Source organism: Trichosurus vulpecula, chromosome 9 (assembly GCF_011100635.1).
Source record: "Trichosurus vulpecula isolate mTriVul1 chromosome 9, mTriVul1.pri, whole genome shotgun sequence".
In the NCBI taxonomy this organism is placed as follows: domain Eukaryota; kingdom Metazoa; phylum Chordata; class Mammalia; order Diprotodontia; family Phalangeridae; genus Trichosurus; species Trichosurus vulpecula.
The window spans coordinates 40,832,833-40,855,747 of NC_050581.1; the positions used below are offsets into that span (position 1 = coordinate 40,832,833).

At 40.5% G+C, this 22,915-nt stretch overlaps 1 protein-coding gene across 1 annotated transcript; it reads right to left on the reverse strand.

Annotated features, from left to right (window-relative positions):
* Positions 1 to 1,877: 1,877 nt before the first annotated feature.
* On the reverse strand, positions 1,878 to 22,020 carry LOC118832023 (thioredoxin-like). The gene is made up of 5 exons (XM_036739507.1): positions 21,028 to 22,020; positions 8,699 to 8,803; positions 8,019 to 8,078; positions 2,788 to 2,853; positions 1,878 to 2,101 (listed from the first exon to the last, which is right to left on the reverse strand). Exons 1-5 carry the CDS (start codon positions 21,049 to 21,051, stop codon positions 2,039 to 2,041), a joined length of 318 nt encoding a protein of 105 aa, XP_036595402.1. The 5' UTR covers positions 21,052 to 22,020; the 3' UTR covers positions 1,878 to 2,038.
* Between the last annotated feature and the right edge of the window lie 895 nt (positions 22,021 to 22,915).

Genomic DNA, 22,915 nt, shown 5'->3' on the forward strand with positions numbered 1-22,915 from the left:
ATCTTAATTTCTGAATACATTTCTCCCTACCCAGTGAGGAAATAAATTGTAACAAAAAAGAGGAAATAAAAGTATCACCAAACTTAGCATGTCAATGAAATCTGACAGTTTATGCAATGTTCCACAACCATAGTAATCTCCCACACCTCTGCAAAGGTAGGAAATACTTATTTTCTCTTCATTTTTCTAGTGCCACCTTGGTCATAATTTTAAGGCATTATGTTTTTTCACTGCATTTGTTTTCACTGTTGTGCTTACTTCATTCTGAGTCTATTTAAGCCCATGTCATGATCTGCTCTGTAAGAGCACTAAATCTGGAGTCAGACAAGCTGGGTTTAAACCCTAGCTCTTCCACTTATTAGATTGAACCTTTCTGCCTTGCGTGAGTGATCACTCCTGAGGTTGCTATCTTCCTTTTTACATGTTCACAAACCATAGCTTAAATAAAAGGACTATGCTGTATTAGGCAAGAGAAAAAGGAAACCAAGTACTGGACAGTGGCACCCATAGGATCACAGATTTAGAGATGAAAGTTACCTTGGAGGTCAACCCTCTTCATTTAATAAATGAAGAAACTGAGGCCCAGAAGGTTAAGCAACTGGCTCAGGATTAAAAGTGGTAGAATCAAGTATTGAACCTGGGTCTTCGAAGCCCAAGTTCAGCACTCTTCCCATCCTGCCATTTGGTTTCTTCAGGTGTGCTTCTGCACACTGGGAATTGGGAAGAGGTCATAGTTTTGGAAGGAACAATCATTTCTATCATTGACTTGATTTTCAGGTGTTACTGGGGTACTGACTACAATTAAACATTAAAAGTCACTGAGAAGTATTGAACATTGATAGGGCCATGGAGATTCCAGAGGCACTCCACTAGAGACTTCCCCTAGGTTGAGATCCATTCATTAATGAGTACTCTGTAGATCTGATCATTCAACCAATTCTGAGTGAATCTCGTGCTTTAACTATCCCTCTTCTCAATATTTTCCACAGAAGTATCTTGAGATGTTTTTCTGAGATCTACTTATGTTGTCAATATCAGTCCCCTCTTTTACCAAGTTGCCTATCTGGCCAAGCTCTAGTGTGCAGGACTTTTATACAGCCCACAAGAATTACATGACAAGCCCTACCTCCCCATGCCAATGTCTGTAAGGAAATTTTTGTAGGTAGGGATGGTGCAGTTCTACCCAAATCCATAAAGAGGCAGCACTAGCTCATGTCAATTTTGCAATAGCGAACCTATAGGTATAGGCAAATACCCAAAAGGGAGAGAACATTTGTCCCTAAACAGAGAGACCTCCCTGCTTTTATTGCTGCTTTCCCTTATTTCTGGGATAAGGAAGCCCCCACTGTCTGTTGAAATTCCTCCCAACCTTTTAAGTTCCAGCCCAAATACTTCCTCCTCTATTACAGATCTCCCCACTCCAATAACCCTCAGAGTATATCCTTTTCAACTGCTTATCATTATGATTCCAGAGACCACACCCCTTTCCCCAAATCAGTGGTGTTGGAACTGAAGACTAGGAAGGACTGGGACTTAAGTGTTCCCCTAATCCAGCCCTGATATTTTGCAGATAAGGAAACTGAGGCCCATTATAAGTGACTTACCCAAGTTACAAATGCCTGTTAACCTATGAGTATTATTTTGATCTATTATTTACATAGGCATCTCAGATGATTAGAATATAGTGCAAAGTACAGGACGAAGTCGAATACTTGTACTTCAATGGAAAGGGAGAATATGGCATACCAAATGCATTAGATCAAGAATAAATTTCTAGCTCTTCTTAAAAACCTAAGCCTTCAGACTCTAAAAAGTCATTTAATGAGGTTATAATTGCTAGTATTCACTTAAGACAAGCTAATTAAAACACTACGCAGTTTTCAAAAGGGTAGGATTTACATTTTATTGTCATTTACAGTCAAACGTTATTTGGATACATACTCTTGTTACACTTGATCTTTTTTGGAAATAGAAAAAAATTATAAGCTATATAATTTAGACAGCTGACAGATGTTCATACTGTTCACAGGATCCACAATTACTTCAATTGATTAATGGTTAATTCGAGCTTTTCCTTATTGGCTCCAGAAAATTCACCCACCTGTTGAGTTAAAAATTCCCATTAAAACAAAACTTTTTTTTTTTTTAACCATACTTGTGAATTTAGGAGACTGTCAAGACAGCTTTTGAATTAAAGACTTGGAATGAATTCTTCTAAAATCCTCTGCTGAAGACAGTTGTTGCAAAACATATAATAATTTCAAAAGGTGATACAGCATATAGCACAGGGCTCTGGCTTTGTGTTCTTAGCATTTAAAAGCTCAGAGCGGCTGAATCAGGGAAGCTGGTCAGAAAAGGAGAACTGCTCAAAATAAAACACTGCATAACTTATTTTATGAAAATGAAACTTAAGGAAAAAAAAAACAAAAACTCAAACAGGAATGACAGAAGATTTAAGCTTAAAAGGACACAACTAATTTTAAATAAATTTACTCATGCATAATTTGGCTCCTTTAGTCTAAGCTTTTCAGAAGCCTTTCAAAGCCTTTCATGAGCTATAAACGACAAGCAGCAAACTTCCAGTACCTCTGCATGATACATGTTTACTGCCTATGCTCTGATCTCTATTTGAGTCATCTCATATAGGACTTTGCTAACTCAGCAAAGAACCCCTTATTTTTGGTGTTAATCTACGCCATCTTTTGCTTATTCTTTTCCCCTTCACCCACTAGAAACTGGCAAAATTAGCAAGAGGATCTGATCTTCCTTGAAGATGAGATGACCTACCTTTTTTCCATTTTTGTAGAACTGAAATGTTGGCATGCATTTCACTTCACACTCTGCAGCAACATCCTGCAAACAGAAAGCCTTGAGTAAATTCAAGTCTAGAATCTCACTTAAACCCCATTGGCACTATCTCAGTACACAAAATTTAAATTTCCACTGTTAGGTACAAGTTTGCCACCTTGAATTAGATGGGTATAAAAATGGTATTGCCATCTATAATTCTAGAACTTAACTAACCATCCTTGAATCCAGAAGCACTTCCTATGTGTCACCTTTATATAAAGTATGTACATTAACATAACCTCTATTAAATTTGCCTTGGACTCAAGAGCATTACTGACTAGAAATATCAAATGTTTAGTATTTAGGAAAAAGAATTCTCCTTCCCTTTTAAAAAGTTTCTAATTTACCTTTTCTTGTTTGCTAAAGGAGAGCAATTATGTGACAAGAGTCCATGTAGACTTCGAAAGACCAGTAACCACTGAAGGAAATGCTAAACTTTCCTGGCATTGTTCTTAGCAGATAATATAAAAGATGGATCCATTCCACAATGCTCTAGCCAGAAGATGACAGGGTAAACTACTGATACCCCCTCTTTATTTGGTCCCTAATCAGATATTTCTGAGCAGTGAAAAAGGATGACTATGGCTTTCTTGCTCTAATCCAACATGGGGTCTTTGCCATTACTTCTGAATATTAACTCTTAATCAGGAGCCACCTGGGTATGAATTATAATAACTTTCCAGCATGTATGTTCCCAAAAAAACAAACAAATCCTTTCATTTAGGTGATACCTTAAGACAAGCCAATACCAGGCTTACCTATGATAAGTTAAAGGAAAAAAAGGAGGAAGCAGCTCAAATCTTCGGTTTAGATGGTTACTACATAATTATCAAGTCTGTATATATACCCATACCATGAAAGCAACCCTAACACTTATTTCTTAAACTGGAAACATAATAATCATAGACAAGAGCTGAAAGGTGTCTTAGAGATCATCTCTTCCAAATCCTTTATTTTTCCCCATTAGATATGAGCTTTTTGAGGGCAGGGACTGTTTTTGCCTTTCTTTGTGTCTCCAATGTCTGGCACATAGTAGGCCTTAATAAATGCTGGTGTTGATTGACTACAGGTGAAGAAACCAATGACACTGACACATGTTAAAAAGTGGCAGCTAGAATTTGAATCCAGGTTCTCTGACTCAAAACCCAGCATCCTCTTGCCAACAGGACATGCAACAACCCTTCCGCCACTATCCTCCATCTCTTCTACTCTCCTTATGTATAATAATAATCTTTTCTAGGCTACACTGCTTCTCCCTGCCATTTTCCCTCACCCCACTACAAATACACGTACTTTTGCTCATTTTAAAGCAATACCACTTTCTACATGGGAACTTCCCATTATTTCATAGAGCAAGTTATGAAAAGAACATAACTTATGCAATCTCTCCCACTAACTTGCTTTCCTTGCTCTATGCAGGATATTAAATGGACTTTTTAATAGGCAACGCATGCAGTATCAACCTTACTCAATAAAATGAGATGTTTTGGAATAGCTTCTCAAGACAAACTACAAAAGGATTAAAGACTACTAATTTGCCCATGGGAGAGAGAGCTTTACAAAAAAAAATTCTCAATGTTATCCTACCTATAAATTTGTATTTCCCACCCATGTCTACCAATACGTTCCCCTCCGCTACCCCTTCCAGCTTTCTTCTATCACTTTAGACAAGGGAGAGGAAAAATAACCAAAGTACCACACAAAGCCCGGTAAATTCCCTTTGAACTAGTTGATAGGTATTCCCAGAAATAACGTTAGAGCTTACTTAAAACCTAGACATGGACTTGTCAATGATGAGATTCAAGCTATCAAAGAAGCAAAAGACTTTAAAAGAAGAAATTGTCCCTCTAACTACATCTTGCTGTATGCTTTTACTGATTCAGGTTGCTAGGGCCCGCTCCGCACCACCCATGCTGGGTTCTGCTCTGTTCCCAGCTCCGTGCGGGATAGACCTCACCCAGAGACCATCCAGGCTGTCCTGGGCTGGAGCCCTGCTTCCCTCTGCTATTTTCTGGGTTCTGCAGTTCTGGAATTGGTTCAGAGCCATTTTTTATAGGTTTTTGGAGGGGCTCGGCGGGGAGCTCATGCTAGTCCCTGCTTTCCAGTTGCCATCTTGGCTCCGCCCCACCCTGCCCCCGTATGCAGCCTTACAATTCTAAGTCCCTGCTTCTTGCTACAGAGAAGTAGTGAGTGGTAGAGCAGAAAATCTCCCAGAAAACCCTGATGACCTAGCATACTATATAGAAAGAAGGTACTTAATAAATATTTGCTAAACTGAATCATGGAGGATTAAAGGACCCATGTCACAATGGCTTTTACTCCAAGCTGCCTAGGCACAAGTGGTTGAAGTACAATGGAGAATGGAGTACATAGGGGCTGAGATGGTTGATGAAATAATTGGGAGAACATACTAAAAGGTAGTCATCGTGAAGACTGTAGTCAACAAGGATGAGCAGGGTGGTGACAAAGACTGAGCAAGTATACTGGAGGTGGACAGACGATTGCAAAGAGTATATGGGGGCACTTATTAATATTATGGTATGAACTTCAAAGGAAAAAAGGTTCCTATATGATGGTGAGGAACAAGGAGTATACAGATTTGTCTTCTTTACCCCATGAATCATGGCACTGAGATAAACAACAGCCAACACTTCAGAGGAAGAAAAGGGGCATGGAATCTTTTTAAGAGAAAACCAGGTTTCATTTTGCACCAAGTTAGAAAGGAATGTTAAGACAAAAATGAAGATATTCTGAATATGGCAAATTCCAAAGGACAGAGTTGAAGGCATGAGCTCAGGAGAATAGAGATTGGAAACAGAGCAGGGATGAAAACTGAACAAAGAAAAAAGAATGATGGACTGTTTTTAGTATCTCTAATTTCTAATCAAGTTTTGTCTTCCAGAGGAACATATGGTATGCTTCACTTGGAATTATTAAAATTGGGTTTACTCTCCAGACCTGTTATTTACAGAAGGACAGGGATGTGACTGCTAAACTTGTACGACATTGAGCTAGATGGTCTCCGAGATGATCTTTCTAGTTTATTCTGGTCAGCATTTTGGCAGATAGTAAGCCCAAAAAAGTACCCTGGTCATTTATAACTAGATTAGAGACAACTTGGGATAAAATTCCCATGTTCTCTTCACAGCTTTACATTTTATAGTTTTATTAGGCGTCTAGGTAGTTGAGTAGATAAGAATACTAGACCTGATATCAGGACAAAGCTCAAATTTTATCACAGCCATTTACTAGCTGTGTATGTGATTGAGCAAATTACTTAATCTTTCTAAGCTTCCCGTAAAATAGGACAATAAGAACACCTACATCACAGTTATGGGGGTGGGGGGAGTGGAAGGCATGGGTCAACTGAGATTATGTGCTATGAAAATCTTAAAATGGTGTATAAATATTAGCTTATCATTTTATTCTAGTTTTCAGTAAGGTGCTTCTTGTAAAGTCTAAATCTTCTATGAACTAAGAAATTTAAAAAAAAAAAAAGCTACACCTACATCTTGGCCAAGAGAATGTGAGGATGAAGAGGAAGCAGCTGTGATTTAACAGAAAAAGCATCAGGAGTCAAAAAAGCCTTTGGAGTCAACAACATGATCTCTTTCTCAGCTCGCTACTCAGCCTAGTCTGCATCCCATGCATGAGCAACTGCTTGTTTCAGCATTCTGGCAGTTCTCTGATATGTTGTGGAATCAAAGGAATGACAAATAGAATGTTAACTTAAAACAGAGGAGACATTGTTATAAAGGCTTACAAATCACTTTTATGATTCTTAAGACACCTTAATAGCTAGCTATTCACTTGGTGTGCATTTCAAGATGAGAACCTTAAAACCTGCACTGACTTCCTCTTACACTTGATGTTCTTTATAGGCCACTTCTTTATTACTGTGGCCTGGGGACCCTCCCACTAAAAATAAGCATCTTCTAAATTTCTAGCATATGAAACTAGAACAGTTGCTTTGCCAAATGTCACTTCTTGCCCCAAAAGGCCTTGAGATTTAATCAGAACAAGTTTAGCATAACCTAGCCAGAAGTGACTTGAGATCCACAGTGACAGTTCAACTCTTGTGAATAGCTATACTTATTCTTTCTTCCCTTCCCAATTCTCCCTTTTCCCTGCAATGAATTTTTCCCATGTAATACAACTAAATAAAACAACTTACACTGGCATCATCTGAATATTACACCTATAACAAGAGGTAGAAGGATATGTGAAGATTTGTTTTTCCAAAGGACTTGGCTGCACACGTAAAATTTAAAGATAATTCAGTCTTTTGTGATGGAGTATTCCTAGGGTACCTGGCATAATACCATTCATGATATTTCTTGTCAAGCTGAATAATTTTGCAATGACCAGGTCAAAGAGCAAGATAGTATCAAGATTACATTTATCTTCTTTTTAAATTTTATCTTATTAACAGTGGTACATTTGAACTAAAAAAAAAAACATTAGGGGAGGCATCTGATGACAGACAATTATCTGAAAAATATCCGTGTTTTCAGTAGACTACAAGCTCCACATGTCAACAGTAATGCATCAGGTCAGATTAACATGAGCCAATCAACAAGCATTCATTTATTAATGCCAGGCATTATACAAGGCAACGGTAATAGAAAGACAAAAAAGACACTGAGTATAACCAGAAAGAATCCAGGACGACCAGAATAGTTGGAGAGCCTCAAGCTCACTGAGGAGAGGGTGAAGGAACTATGACTGTCTTAAACTAGAAGGACTCAAGGGAATATATGATAGCAATCTCTGAATTATTTACAGTGCTGTCATTTGTTCTGATTGATTTAGAGGGCAGAACTAGAAACAATGGGATGAAACTGAGAAAAAATTCTTTATCCTTAGAATTGTTACAGACTAGAATGGATTACCTTGGAAGGCAGTGGGTTTTCCCTCTTATTAAAGGTCTTCCACAATAAGTTTCATAACTACCTGTCAGGTACAGATTGTACTTGACAGCTACTGAAGTTTAAATTCTGTGATTAGCAGAGATAATTAATATACTTTCTTTCTGGTTTCTCAGTGTCTTTCCTAATGTAGAATGTAAGCTCCTTGAGGATAAAGGGCTATTTCATTTTTGTCTCCTATTAACCAGGTCCATAGCTGGTGTGTACTCAGTCACCATACCCTATCCTTTAGCTACTTACCTGACAGTCATCTACATCCACTTCTACGAAGACCACATCTGGGTACTTTTCACCAAGTGACTGTTAAATGAAAATAGTAAGAATGAAAATAGTAAGAATAGTAAGAACAGCAAGCTAACTGAAGGTAATAGTTAAGAAACAACTAAAATCTCAATAAAGTAGAGAACAAGTTAAGCATTCTCCAGTAACCCCATTAAGATTCATGCTAGGTCCAAGTAATTAAAAATTTCCTTCAAATCAGTTTCTAACCAGAGGGGCAAAATGGTGGCTGGATTCTAAATTATGGTCTAAGTTTCAAGCTTTAAAAGCAAGTTAATTTAGGAAAATATTAACTTCTAAAAGCAATCACAAATAAGGTACATCCTAATTCTCAGATTTAATTTCAGACTATATAAATTTTGTTAGACCAAAAGCTGTTTTTTAGGCCTTTAGAAGAGCCTGTAGCCAGAGGCAATTATATTTTGATATTTATCACTTAGGCATCAAAATCTTTTCTTCTCAACTTGTCTTTCCTAGCTACATTATACTGATCTGTGTCAGCCATTTTATTTCAAAGGTCCCATTAAGAAATTTCAGGAAACAAGATTTATTCAATTAATATGGGGTACATACAGTGGCAGGTCAAACACTAACATGGACAGTTAATATTTCTCTTTTAAATAGAAGTGCTTAATACTCACATGAAAGAAAGGCTTGATCATCTTGCATGGTCCGCACCATGTGGCCGAGAAGTCAACTACTACCAATTTTCCTCCAGCATTTCTCAATTCTGAGTCAAAGTTTTCCTTTGGAAGGAGGAAAAAAAAAACCTCACCATTCTGTGTAAAGAAGCAGTTTCCTTACATATTCTATTTAGGAAGAATGAAAATCTAGATAAAGATCAACTTAAACACTAGTCTTAAGCACAACTCACATAAATCTACAAGTTGGAGCTTAGCAGGGACTATCACTACCACTAGTAGTTGTGCAAACAGAATTTGGGGTGGGGGTCTGGGCTGTGATTTCATGGGTATACACAACTCTCCACAAATACAGAAATTTCTTCATTAACCTTGCTCATAAAATATCATTTCTACTTGTGTTCAGCTTCAGTAGGCCCTCTTCTCCCCCAATTCTCCAAAGGAGAAATAAATATTAGAACTTCTGCAATGGGCCCCCTTTATGCTCTCTGTAGATAAACTCTTCCCAGTTCATATTTTGTACTTCACCTGGAATTCATCGAGATCACCAGCTTTAAAAGTGAATGCCCAGACCAATCATTTTATCTGTCTTAGCCAACAACAGTACTTCTAAAAACAATTCATGTGTTACACTGTACTCCAAATGTTTAGTTTATCTAGTTGTGTTTCTTCGTTTTACCCAAGTGTTTTACACATAGTAGAGGCTTAATAAATTTACTGAACATCAGTTGAAGTTGCTTCAGGCTTCTGAAGTCATCTGCGATTACTGACTAGTATCATTACAGTATCCCTTACTACATAGTATAAACAAACCTTCCAAAGGGAAAAAAATAAAATTCACCTAATGAGTTTTCCAGAACTGTTATTACACCACCCACAACTTACATTTAAACTGCAGATGTTTTAAAAGGCAACATTTAACAGTTTATACTAGAATAAATGCTGCAAATGAGACCCACTATTTCTCTTAACTTCTGACCCAATTCTAATTCTCTTTTAGACTAAAATTTTAATGAGAGAGATGCAGTCTTACTTTTAAAGTTTATCTCAAGTTTCAGCCTTGACTAAACTGCATATTGGTACAATACTGTTTCTGTATACTATTGTTTTGTTTTTTACACATTATACTGACCTCTCTTAAGGAAGTATTTCCTTGGATGTTTTTTAACAGGGCATGAAGCTAAAGGCAACACTTTACCAAGAAGTCTCCCAACAACTAATCCTGTTAATTATTTACTGATGGCCACTGACACTATAGCCATGGAAAGAAAATAACAAAACTGAACATGACCTTCTTGGTCCTCAGTTTCTTCATTTGTAAGATAAGGAGAATTGAACTGGAGGGCCTCTGGGATCCTGTCTAGCTCTAGATTTATGATCCATAATACTGACTCTGACTCTATAATCTAGTAAGATTTGTGTAAAGTTGGTTGTATATTGTCTCCTATTAGATTACAAGCTTCCTGAAGAAGGGCAGGTTGTTTTTGCCTTTCTCTTTTTTCTCACTAACACTTAGCCCAGTGCCTGGCATATGTAGTAGATGCTTAATAAATATTGTTGACTAAACGTTTTAAAAAAAGTCTTTGAATGCAATTACCAGGGAAATAAAACACTTATTGTAGGAAAATCAATACCTAATTACCTAGCATGAGTCCCCATGCAATAAGATTACCTCTCTCAATTTTGAGCATCTACAGGGACACTTAAAAAAAACCCACTACATTGCATAGCTAAGGTTTGAGAAAGTAAAAGAAAGAATAGTTGATTATCCTTGCACATATGAAGACAATGAAATACTGTCCCATGCTGCAATACTATGAACCTTCTTCATGTCTCTCTAGGATATAGTGGACTATTCTGCCCTTGCATTAAAAAGACCCTGAAATTGCCATGTTCTTTGGGTTCTTTTATCTGCTTTTTAGTTTTTCCGGGTCCTCCCCTTGCTGTCAGGTGTCACTTAATTGTGCCTTTGTCATGTCTCTTTTCTATAATTTTACTATTGACTTGGAAACTATAATCAAATTTATTGACTGCACAGAAGCCTTTTTTGTTGATTTCTGGCTTCTCCACTGGTTCAATTCCTCATAAATTAAGCACCTACTTATTAATGTACAAGGCATTGAGGATACAAAGACAAAAACCTCAAGAAACTTATTTTTTACTGGTGGATACAGTATATTCTGAATGAAGTTCCCTAAGTGAAGGGTTAATAAATATATCTAGTGTTGCCCTGGGTAATCCCCAAATTTAGGTATCCTGACCACTATAGTGATATGGTATGCTATATTATGCTATGTCTCCAGCAGAGTTCTCACAGTACCCAAGTATCCTGATTTCCAACATTTACCTCCACCTCATAACTGAGTAAGAGGTAATACAACACATCTAGAGCTAGAAGAACCTTAGAGACTGTATGTCCAACCCCCCCTATTTTAGAGGTGAGGAAACTGAGGCCCAAGTAGGTTAAAGTAACTTGGCCAAGGTCACACAGGCAGTAAAGTAAACAAAGGCAGGATCTGATCCTAAGTCCTGACTCTAGAGTAGGGTTTCTTGAACCAGGGTCTCTGAATTTTAAATATGTTTATGTATGTATATGAGAGAGAGAGAGAGTGTGTGTGTGTGTACACAAAAATTATATTTCAATATAATTGGTTTTCTCTGTAATCCTATTTTATTCATTAAAAAACATTCTGAGGAGTCCACTGGCTTCAGACTGCCAAATGACCCAAAAAAGTTTAAGAACCTCAGAGCCAATATCTTTCTTCTGTCCTACAGAGGTAAATAATCCATTCAAATTTTATATCTAACTGGTGGGAAATCTTGATTTACATAAATTGAACCAACACCTGCCTCTCTACAACTTCCCACCACTGTTCCTCATTCTATTCTCTGGAGCCAAGAAGTGGAAGTCTAATCCTAATACAGCAGAATTTGAATCTGCATCATTATCCTGGTCACCTTCCTTTGTTAAAGTTCAAGCCTGTCTATATATTCGTAAAATGTTACACCCAGAACTAAGCACTCTACTATACAAGGAGTGACCTAGACAGAATGCAACAATGTTTATTAGGCACCCACTGTTTACAGAGAATTGTACTCTATGAAGTGGAGAAGTCAGAAAGTTTAAATATGACACAGTCCCCCCCACATAGACCCACACAGCTCACTCAGCATGATACTCAATATCATCCAAGCACACAAGGTTACAAAACTAAACTGTTACATGTGGTCTGAGCAGAAACCTCTTTACAGCATCTGCTGTGGAGGTGATCATGGAAGACTTCTGGGAAGGGGTGATGTTTGAGTTTGGCTTTAAAGGGCAGAAAGGCCTTCAGAGGGCAAAAAGAAGTAGGAAGAAAATTCCAAGGATATAAAATACAAGGGGAAATGCACAGTCCATGTTCAAGCAGAAGAATAGTTCAAATTTCCTTAAGTGTTGAGTAATTTGAGAAGGCAACTAGGTGGGACAGTGGATAGTGCACCAGGCCTGATGTCAGGAAAACTCATCTTCCTGAGTTCAAATCTGGCCTCGGATACTTACTAGCTGTCCCTGGGCAAGCCACTTGACCCTGTTTGCTTCAGTTTCCTCATCTATAAAATGAGTTGGAGAAGGAAATGGCAAAGCATTCCAGGACCTTGTGCAAGGAAAACCCCAAATAGCATCACAAAGAGTAAGACTCAAATGAAGAACAATATGAGATAAATGGAAAAGAGAAGACTGAAAGCCTTGAATACCAAAGAATTTGAATTTCTAAGCATTTTGAGCAAGAGGTCCTAGACCAAAACTACACATAGGAAAGATTATTCCAGCAAGGAGTTATCTCCTCCCTCATTTTGAATCTCTAACACAACTTAAAGGCACATTAGCTTTTTTGGCTTCTATGTGCTGATTCATACTGAACTTTTAATCCATAATTTAACAAAAATAATTCAGGTGGTCTTTTTATTTTTTTTTATTTCTATTTTTAGTTTGCAGAGGTGGTCTTTTAAAATAATTTATAGGTACAGAGATTTTCTCCCTGTCTTGTACTTGGACTTTTTAAACCTAAGTGTAGGACTTTATATTTATGCCCAATGAACTCTGTCTTATTATATTGGCTCACCATCCTGTCAGATCTTTTTGAATCACTATTCTATTACCTAACTTGTTAGCTATTCTTCCAAATTAACTAGTAATCTGAAAATTTGGTTGCATGATATTTCTGACACCATCCAAATAACCTCTAAAACATTCAACAACATGAAGTACTAAGGATTGATTTCTAAGAAACTCTACAAGAGACTTTTACAGCTTGGGTAAAATATTCGGTGAAAATATATATTTATGTCGACATAGAAATAGATATTTGGGGGGAGGGGGGTGGTCCTGGTAACTCAACTAGATGAATACACCTATCATTCTAGCCAACATTTCAGAACTCAGTCAACGCCTTGCTGAAATCTAGAAATGTTACTCATGTCTAAAGCTACCTACCATTTATAATCCTGTCAAGAAGGTAATGAGGCTTATAAAAATTAAAAGGAATTTTCTTAAGACTTTAAACTTTTTACATATGCAAAGGCATTTGCTATTCACAAATAGGTGAAGTGGAGGTAAAGCCTTACTTTATAAATCAGGAAGCAGAGGCTCAGTGGTGAAATGACATCACACAACTCATAAGGGGCAAGGCCTGGACTCAAAACCAGTACTCTTTCCAATACATCAGGCTTCCTTCTCAGGCCATACCATCTCAGAATGGTTAAGCTCCCCTAAATAAGTATTTGTCTACTTTAGCACCTTCTCTGCCTATCTCCCTAATCACACTGATACACCAGTCTTTTGGGCTCTCATTACCTTTAGAATAAACTGTTATAATTACCTCCTAATTGGGCCTCCATGCTCTTTAACCATTCAATTCATCTTTCACACTGCTGTTAAAAAACCTAATTTTTCTAATAACTAAATCAGTCTTGCAAAAAAAAAAAAAGTAGATCCCTATTTATCCATGAAAGTGATGAGACAGGTGGTACAGCAGAATAGAATCATATTTAGTCAGAGGAGAGTGGGTTCAAATCTTGCCTCTGCCACAATCAATTACCTAGACCCTCAGTTACTTCATCTATAAAATGAGGGTATTTGGACTAGGTCCCTCTCAATTTTAAATCTATGATCCAGTTCCAGTCATCATTATAGTATGTAGGTAACCCTGGGTTCTGGAAAGTTATGCCAGCATAACACAAGTTCTGGAAGAGTCTACCAAGTTAGAAAGTCTTTCCATCAACTGTTTACCAAAAAACATCATAGTTTGGGTACAGAAATTCACCACGAGTGAACTGGTCACTCTGATGACTTTTTTTTTTGTCCACAGCTATCCATATAACATATAAGATAATAAGACAAGCTGCAGTGCTGTGATTCCCATGGTAACTGTGGCAGTAATGGTCAAAGGGGCAGAGCATAAGACTCATCTGGTTTTTAGGTTGACAAACATTAGTTACACTCCAGAAGTGTTCTTTGTCCAGTAAATGAAGTGATATGCAATTGAAGGGAATTAATTACATTCATATTAACATTCTGGCTATAAGTGAAACCAAAAGCTTTTTTTTTTTAAAGTTGTAGCTAAATGGAAAAACAACTTTCAGGTCGTCCTTGAAGAGGCAAAGAAATCTACTGGCAGAGATTGATACGTGTGCCTAAACAAGAACATTCAGTGGACATTCTATTTTCTGCCCTTCAATGCTTATGGATACAAAGAAGTAAACATTTCACCATGAAGATAAGTGGTACTTATGCATCAAAATCTGCTGCGGTTTATGAACAACTTGACAAGATCTTCATATACCTTGATACTTAGTGCCTTCAATGTAAGTTTGGCTTAGGAGAGATGATCAAAAAATTTCATTGGAAAATATGGTTCTTGATCATCAAATCTATAAGACCTATGGGCTTATACAAGTCTCAGGTCTGTATGTCATGAACAGGAGACAGAAAATGGTAGGTGTGGGAAACACAACATCCCTGCTCTCCACCCCCAAATGAAACTGAATACATTAACAGTAATCAGGTGGTTACTAACACGGAAATCATTTCAGAATCAGTTATCTGCATGTGTATCAGCAGGTTAGAGCCAAGACCAAAATCAATACCAAATAAGAAAGATGAAGAGAAGACCACAGGTCCAACCCAACCTCCTCAAAGAAGCTGTCAATGCTAAAACATGGGAATGGGACAAAAGGTCATTGAATTTCACCATTTCTTATTGGAGTGTAAATGATGTGAAACTATTACTACAATGATGCAGCAGAAACATTCCCAGAAACTCCCTCACCACCAAAACATTGTCTCCTTATAGATGGGAAAAAAAAAAAACACTGGATTTGTAGAAAGAGCCATGTTTATGTCCAGATTCTGCTATTTAGCATCCGTGTGACTGCAAACAGGGCCTCCTCTGGACCTCAGTTTTGTCTAACGAAGTATAGGCACACCTCATTTTTATTAAGCTTAGCTTTACTGCACTTGGTAGATGTGGTTTTGTTTTTTTTTTCTTCCCCCACAAATTGGAAGGTTTATGGCAACTATGACTTGAGCAAATCTAATGGTGCCATTTTTCCAACAGCTTGTGCTTGTATCAACATCACTGTCTTATATTTTGGTAATTCTCACAATCTTTCAAACTTTTTCATTACTGTTATATCTGTTATGGTGATCTGTGACTATAACCATTTTAATTGTCAAATTGCCACAAACCACTACCATATAAAGATAGTGAACTTAATTGATAAATCTCATGTGTGTTCTAATTGCTCCATGGACAAACCAACAGGTTATTCCTGTCTCTTTCCTTCTCCTTGGGTCGCCCTATTCCCTGAGACACAACAATATTGAAATTAGGCCAGTCAACAACCCTACAAAGGTTTTTAAGTGTTTGAGTGAAAGGAAGAGTCACTCAATGGGGCAAAACGTCATTGTTTTAAGAAACTGCCACAGCTAACACAACCTTCAGCAACCACCACCCTGATCCGAAATCAACATCAAGGCAAGACCCTCCACTAGCAAAAAAATTACAACTCCCAAAAGGCTCAAATGATGGTTAACATTTTTTAGCAATAAGTTTTGGGTTTTTTTAATTAAGGTAGTTATATTCTTTTTTTAGGCATAATGCTATTGCACACTTAATAGGCTACAGTATAGTGTAAACATAACTTTTATATGAAGCAGGAAACAATTAGTGTGACTTGCAATAAATTGCAATATTGGCTTTACCGCAGTGGTCTAGAACTGAACCTGCAATAATCTCTAGAGATGTGCCTATAGTTGGAATAGATCATCTTGAAAATCCATGAAGATCTAGCTCTAAAGCCTATGATAAGTAATGGGTAACATCTATTTAGATTATAATCCAATTTGCAAAGCACCACTGAGGAAGGGGATTTGCCTGACAAAACAGCTTACAGAGGATTTGAGGAGGAAGTAAACCTGCAGACACCCAGCTAATCCAGAACTTCCAGATATCATTTCCAGCTTAAACTCAAAGGGCAACATCAATGGGTATTTAAGATGAAACTGGAAAAAGTAACAATACATGACCAAATATAAAATATTCCCCAGGTAAGTTACTAGAAATAATTTTTTTTTTGAGAGGGGAAGGCAGGGCAATTGGGGTTAAGTCACTTGCCCAAGGTCACACAGCTAAATAAGTGTGTCAAGTGTCTGAGGCCACATTTGAACTCAGGTCCTCCTGACTCCAGGGCAGATACTCTACTCATTGAGCCACCTAGCTGAAACAACATAATTTTAATGGCATTTACAAACTGATTTTTAAGATCTTGAAGAGAGAAAGATTTCCAAAGAATAGATCATTGACAGTACCAGTAAAGATCATTGCTAGTATCAGTAAAGGTGACCAAGAAGGTAGAAGCAACATATATTGCTTCTTTTCTTCTCTCAATGAAATTTATGAGACTAGTTTAAGCATTTATTTTGGGTACCCTTCATGAAAATGAGAAACAAAGAAGGGCTTTCAGTTCCAAGAGGCATATATCATTTATTTTAAAAGTATAACTTTAACTCTATTTAATAAAGTGCATCCTTAAAGAAAAGTTATTTAAATAAAGTTGTCTCTAAAGGACATGTTCATTTCATACAAGATTCCATGATGAATCTAACCAGAGACAACTTGGTTCATTCATATACTGAGCATCAACATAAAACATAGCATCATACTAGGAGATGGATGATCAAAAGTTCACCATTGCCATGATTTCCTAAACAAAATCCTACAGGATTCTCTATAAACAACGACCTAGTCCAAATACTTTTGTTTGTGGATGATGTATGATAGCATAAAGCCCCAATCAGAGATAACTAGGTGGCCCAGTAGATAGAGTACTGGGACTAGAGTCAAATCCGGCCTCAGATACATATTAGCTGTGTGACAAATCACTTAATCTGTCTGCCTCAATTTCCTCGACTCTAAAATGGAGATCGTAACCGCACCTACATCAGTACTGTTTGAAGGATCAAATGTGATATTATTCATGAAGAGTTTAGCACAGTGCCTGATATGTTTATTATGGTTGCTCAGTAGTTTTCAGTTGTGCCCAGCCAAGTCTTTCTGACCCCATCTGAGGTTTTCTTGACAAAGATACCAGAATGGTCAAAGGATATCAACAAGCAGTTTTCAGATGAAGAAATCAAAGCTATCTATAGTCATATGAAAAAATGCTCTAAATCACTATTGATTAAAGAAATGCAAATTAAAACAACTGAGATACTACCTCACATCAATCAGATTGGCTAATATGACAAAAGGAAAATAATAAATGTTAATAAATGTTGGAGGGGATGTGAGAGAATTGGAAACCTATTCCACTGTTGGTGGACTTGTGAACTGATCCAACTATTCTGGAGAGCAATTTGGAACTATGCCTAAAGGGCTATAAAACTGCATGCCTTTTGATTAAGCAATACCACTAAGTCTGTACCCCGAAGAGATTTTTTAAAAAGGAGAAAAAAGGACCTATTACACAAAAATACTTAAAGCAGCTCTTTTTGTAGTGGCAAAGAATTGGAAATTGAGGGACTGCCCATCAAGTGGGGAATGGCCAAACAAGTTGTGGTATGATAGTAATGGAATACTATAGCGCTATTCAGAAAAACCTAGATAGACTTATACGAACTGATGCAAAGTGAATAGAACAGCAATACTGTACAATGATCAGCTGTGAATGACTCAGTAGCTATTCTCAGGAAATACAATCATCCAAGACAATTTCAAAGGACAAGTAATGAAAAATGGTATCCACCTCCTGAGAAAGAACTGATGGGGGTCTGAATGCAAATAGAAGCATACTGTTGTTCTCACTTTATTTTTTTTCCCATAGGGTCTGTGTGTTCTTTGACAACATGACTAATTTGGTAATGTTTTGCATGATTGAACATGTATAACCTATATAACATTGCTTTTCTCAGGCGGAGGGAGGAGGGGGAGGTGAGGGAGAAAATCTGGAACTCAATTTAAAAAAAATGTTAAAAAATTTGTCTTTACATATAATTGGGGGAAAAATAAAATATTTAATTTTTTTAAAAAGATACTGGAGTAGTTTACTATCTCCTTCTCCAGCTCATTTTACAGATGAGAGAACTGAGGCAAACAGGATTAAGTGATTTGCTATGGGTCACATAGCTAGTAAGTGTCTGAGATCAAATTTGAACTCCCAAAGATGAATGAGTATTCCTGAGTCCAGGCCCAGCACTCTATCCACTGCACCATCTAGCTGCCCCAACTGGTATACAGTAGGTGCTTAATGAATGTCCTCTCCCTTCCAAAATACTACCAGGACTCCTTGGTGAAATTCCTTATTATGAATAAGATCTGACTATCCATTAGCACAGGGAAAAAAGAACCAAAGTGGATGAAGAATGAATGTTGCTTAGATTGCAGTAGGTAGCTCAGTCAGCTTGCTGTATGTGTGTATCTGTCTTGTCTGTCCATACTTGGCCAAGTTCTAAAGCCCATGAACTGGACCTAGAATTATGTAAGAAGAAAACAGGCTGGATCACACCTGGACACCTTTCAAAGGTCCCAACTGGCTTTTTAAAAAACATTATTCTGTTGGTATATGTGGCTATGACTAAGGGAAAAACACGATCTCGTAAGAATAAAAATTACAGGTGATCCAAGAGCAACAGAAATGTGAGGTAGGTGCAGTTAGACCACAGGACATTATAACTGATGTCATGCCATGAAGTGACAAACAACAGAGCATCATGACCAGGTATGGCTGTTGTGTGCTGGAACCAGCTCATACAGGCTCAAGAGAGCTGATTAAAAAAAAATCTCAGTGTATTTTCACCTAGGAAATCAATAAATGTTACAATGGAGGGACTGGTTTGAAGGAGATGTTAATAATGCAGATTACAGTTTAAAATTGTCTTTACCTGTAATTGGAGAAAAATAAAATATTAATTTTTTTAGAAGTAATGCAGATTAAACTTAAAAGTGTGTTGTGGTTAAACATCCACCAATATACGGTTGGATATGAGCCAAAAATGTAGCTTGTGCTCTAGCAATAGCCAGATATAAAGATTTCCAGAGTACTGCACAAAATATTAAAGAGGTAGGACTCCAGCACATTAACAGAATCTTTTAAAGAGGGCTGAAGGAGGGAGGCCTAGGTGGCGCACTGGCCCTGGAGTCAAGAGAACCTGAGTTCAAATCCGACCTCAGACATTTGGCGCAGTTACTAGCTGTGTGACCTTGGGCAAGTCAGTTAACCCCAATTTCTCACAGGATTAGGTTACCTTTTACAAAGGTGGAAGACGTTTCCATACAAAAGTTGACTTCAGAGCTCTCCTCTGCCTATAGGACACAACAGAAACTCTTGGCATTTATTCAATCAAAGCTCTCTAATTTTGTTCTATTTCTAGCCTTATTTTACTGTATTCTCCTTCAATCACTGTCTTTAAGAGACACTATTACTAGCTATTCTCTATTCACTTCTATTTTCTCCTCCAACCTCCAGGCCTGCAATGCAGTCCCACCTTGTCTGCTTGTTTTAATACTCTGGTGCTCCAAGGCCCACCTCTGAAGCTACCACTTCTATAAAACCTTCTCTGACCCCCTCCTTCCTTTGCTGAAAGTGATCTCTCCTTCAGATCTTTACATAGCATTTTTCCTGTGTTCTATTTCACGCTTGTCACCCAGTATCGTGCTTATCATATTTTATTTCCCTATTCAACTGTAAGCCTTTTGGGCAAAAGCATTATATTGTTTTCCCACTTGGTTCATAAGAAACCCTTAAACAAATACTTGTTGAACTGAGCTGAATTCTCTCCTGTCTTTCATCAGTGACTACCCCAGATAATGCCCTGGGCTCCATTTTGGCGATGTCTGACCCAGTGTCATTAAAGATCTTTTCATATTGTCTGCCTGCATAGTCTCCCAAAATGTCCAAAAACATTTTTAACACGTCTATGGAAATGAACAGAATTAAGAAAGGAAACAAATGTCACACTGTGATAAGTGTCAGGAAACGAATATTGCCAACAGATGGCAAGAGAATCACTATCCTGAGTATCCTAAAACCCTACAGGGTATAGCAAGAAATGAGGGAGACAGAGGAAGGCGCAAACCAGTCAGGTGTTAATCCCAACCGAGTCATCGGCTTCCCTCCTTTCTGCAGACTAGCTTCAGAGAGCAGGAGAAAGCCTGATGTCCTGATTACTCCGGGTGCCTGCAAGGCCCTGGTGGCAACATCAGGGGTAGCTGGTCTTACTGGTGACCGCTCCCACGCCCTTAGCACCACTGGGTCCTTACTTGGGGTCACCCGCCCGGTCGCCCAAACCAGGGGAAGAAGGGAAGTTCTTAATCGCAGACCCCGGGCCGGGGAGAACCACACCTGCGCAACAGAGCAGGAACGGAGGGGGTGAGTAGGGGTGGACAAAGTGCCCCAAAGGCAGGAACAGAGGCCTCCTGAGCCAGGACCCGCCCTCGGTGGCGCCAGGGCCCGCCCAGACGTTCCCTCGCGGCTGCAGACCGCCTGGGCCACAGGGAAATGACCACCACCCAAGCAGGCTCAGAATACAGGAGGCGAGAGGGGTAGGGGGTGGGAAGACTAAAGCAAATCAATAAACACTAAGTGCCAGGCTCTGGGCTAAGCTTTGGCCACGATGCACCCCTAACCTAGGAGACTGCCCCTCTCCGGCCCGCCAGGTGGTGGGGGAGCCGGATCCAGAGTACACACGGCTCTAGGCGGGGGTAGGGATGTGGGGGGGAGGGATCTCCTCCGCTCCCGCGTTCGCAGCTCGGGGCCCACGCTTGTTGGGCAGGGGCACCCCGATTTCTTACCTTGCTGTCGATCTGTCTCACCATCTTTTCCGACGGCTCGGGAGGAGCGAGCTGCTTGGGAGGTGCGGGCGGCTTGGGAGGCTCAGGCGGCTCGGGAGGTTCGGGAGGCGAAGGCGGCTCGGGAAGCTCAGGAGGGGCGGGCGGCTCGGGAGGAGAAGGCGGCTCGGGAAGCTCAGGAGGGGCGGGCGGCTCGGGAGGAGCTAGCTGCTTGGGAGGTTCGGGAGGAGAAGGCGGCTCGGGAGGAGCTAGCTGCTTGGGAGGTTCGGGAGGAGAAGGCGGCTCGGGAAGCTCAGGAGGGGCGGGCGGCTCGGGAGGAGAAGGCGGCTCGGGAAGCTCAGGAGGGGCGGGCGGCTCGGGAGGAGCTAGCTGCTTGGGAGGTTCGGGAGGAGAAGGCGGCTCGGGAAGCTCAGGAGGGGCGGGCGGCTCGGGAGGAGCTAGCTGCTTGGGAGGTTCGGGAGGCGAAGGCGGTTCGGGAAGCTCAGGAGGGGCGGGCGGCTCGGGAGGAGCGGGAGGCGAGGGCGGCTCGGGAGGAGCGGGAGGCGAGGGCGGCTCAGGAGGAGCGGACGGCTCGGGAAGCGTGAGCGACTCGAGAAGAGCGGACGGCCTCGGAGGCTTGGGAGAAGGGAGACGCTTGCGAGGAGCGGAAGGCGAGGGCGACGTCCAAGGCGGAGGCCGAGGCGGCGGAGGGGCGCTGGTCTGGGCAGGCGGGCGGGGAGATGGGGCCTTGGCTTTCAAGAGTCCGCGTAACTTAGGTGTGGGTGATTTGAACTTGCTAGGTCCGGGTGACTTGGAAGCCGAAACCTTTACCGTAGGTGCTTCTTTCTGCGGGAGATGCAAGAAAGTAGTGGAGGCTCCGCCTCATGGGCTTTTTATAACGTGGGCGGAGAAGAGGCAAGGCTGTGGCAGCCCGGGGAGGAAGATGGGGGAAGGAAGATGGGGGAAGGAGAGCGTGCGCGCCTCGCCTCTCCTCTTCCTGGAACGCCCTCCCCTCCTTCGCTACCCTGGGCTCGCGCCACGTCTCTTGCGTTACGTCTTTCGGGGCTGGCACCGCAGAGCCCCGCCCCCTAGCCAAGGAAACGGTCCTGGGCCCAGGCCAGGCCTAGGCCGCGGAGGCGCTTCGTTTTCTCCTGCTTGGTATTCTTGTCTACCCATCCCCGGCTGCTCCCTTTCCGGGTTTATGATTCCCTAATCGTCCCATAGCCTCGAGGATCAGTTGGGGAGGAGTGGGAAAAGTTGACCGATCTTTGCAAAACGAACCGATCGAGCCGTCAGAAATTTAATTATACTATATGTAGAAGCCGTTTCATGGAAAACGCCCTCGGTTCCAGCCAGCCCACGTGTCCCCTCAGCCAGCCCTGGAGGGGAGAGGGAAGGAGAAAAGGAGGAGGAGGAGGAGGAGGGCGGCAGGGGCCGCGAGAAAGCCTCGATGTCCTAGCATTGTGAGCGAGGTCACAGGGTAGAGTTGGAAGAGTCCCCTCCCCTGGCCTGGCTGCCGACCCCAAAAGAGCGCACATACGCAGGGGCACCCCCAGGACCAGGCTCGTCACGGAGTACTGGTACCATCTAATGCTCTAGATCGCTGCCTGCGAGGGCGTGGAAAGGGAAGAGGGCCTCGTGGACGGACCCATCCCTGCCATGGGGCCACCTTGGGAAAACGCAGGAGAGGGAGGAGACAGCCAAGCATTTCTTGTAAAAGCGGCGGGGGATGGGCACCTTTGCCCCAGACTGGAGCCTGGGTCTCCGCCCCTGCGGGGGTGGGGTGGGAGGGAGTCACTCTCACTTCATTGTCTTAGCAGTCTGCGGTCACTAGGGCCCCGGAAAGCGGGCACAAAATGCTGTGTAACGATGATCAGGAAGTATCGGGGTGGGCCCCACCCCCTACGCCCCC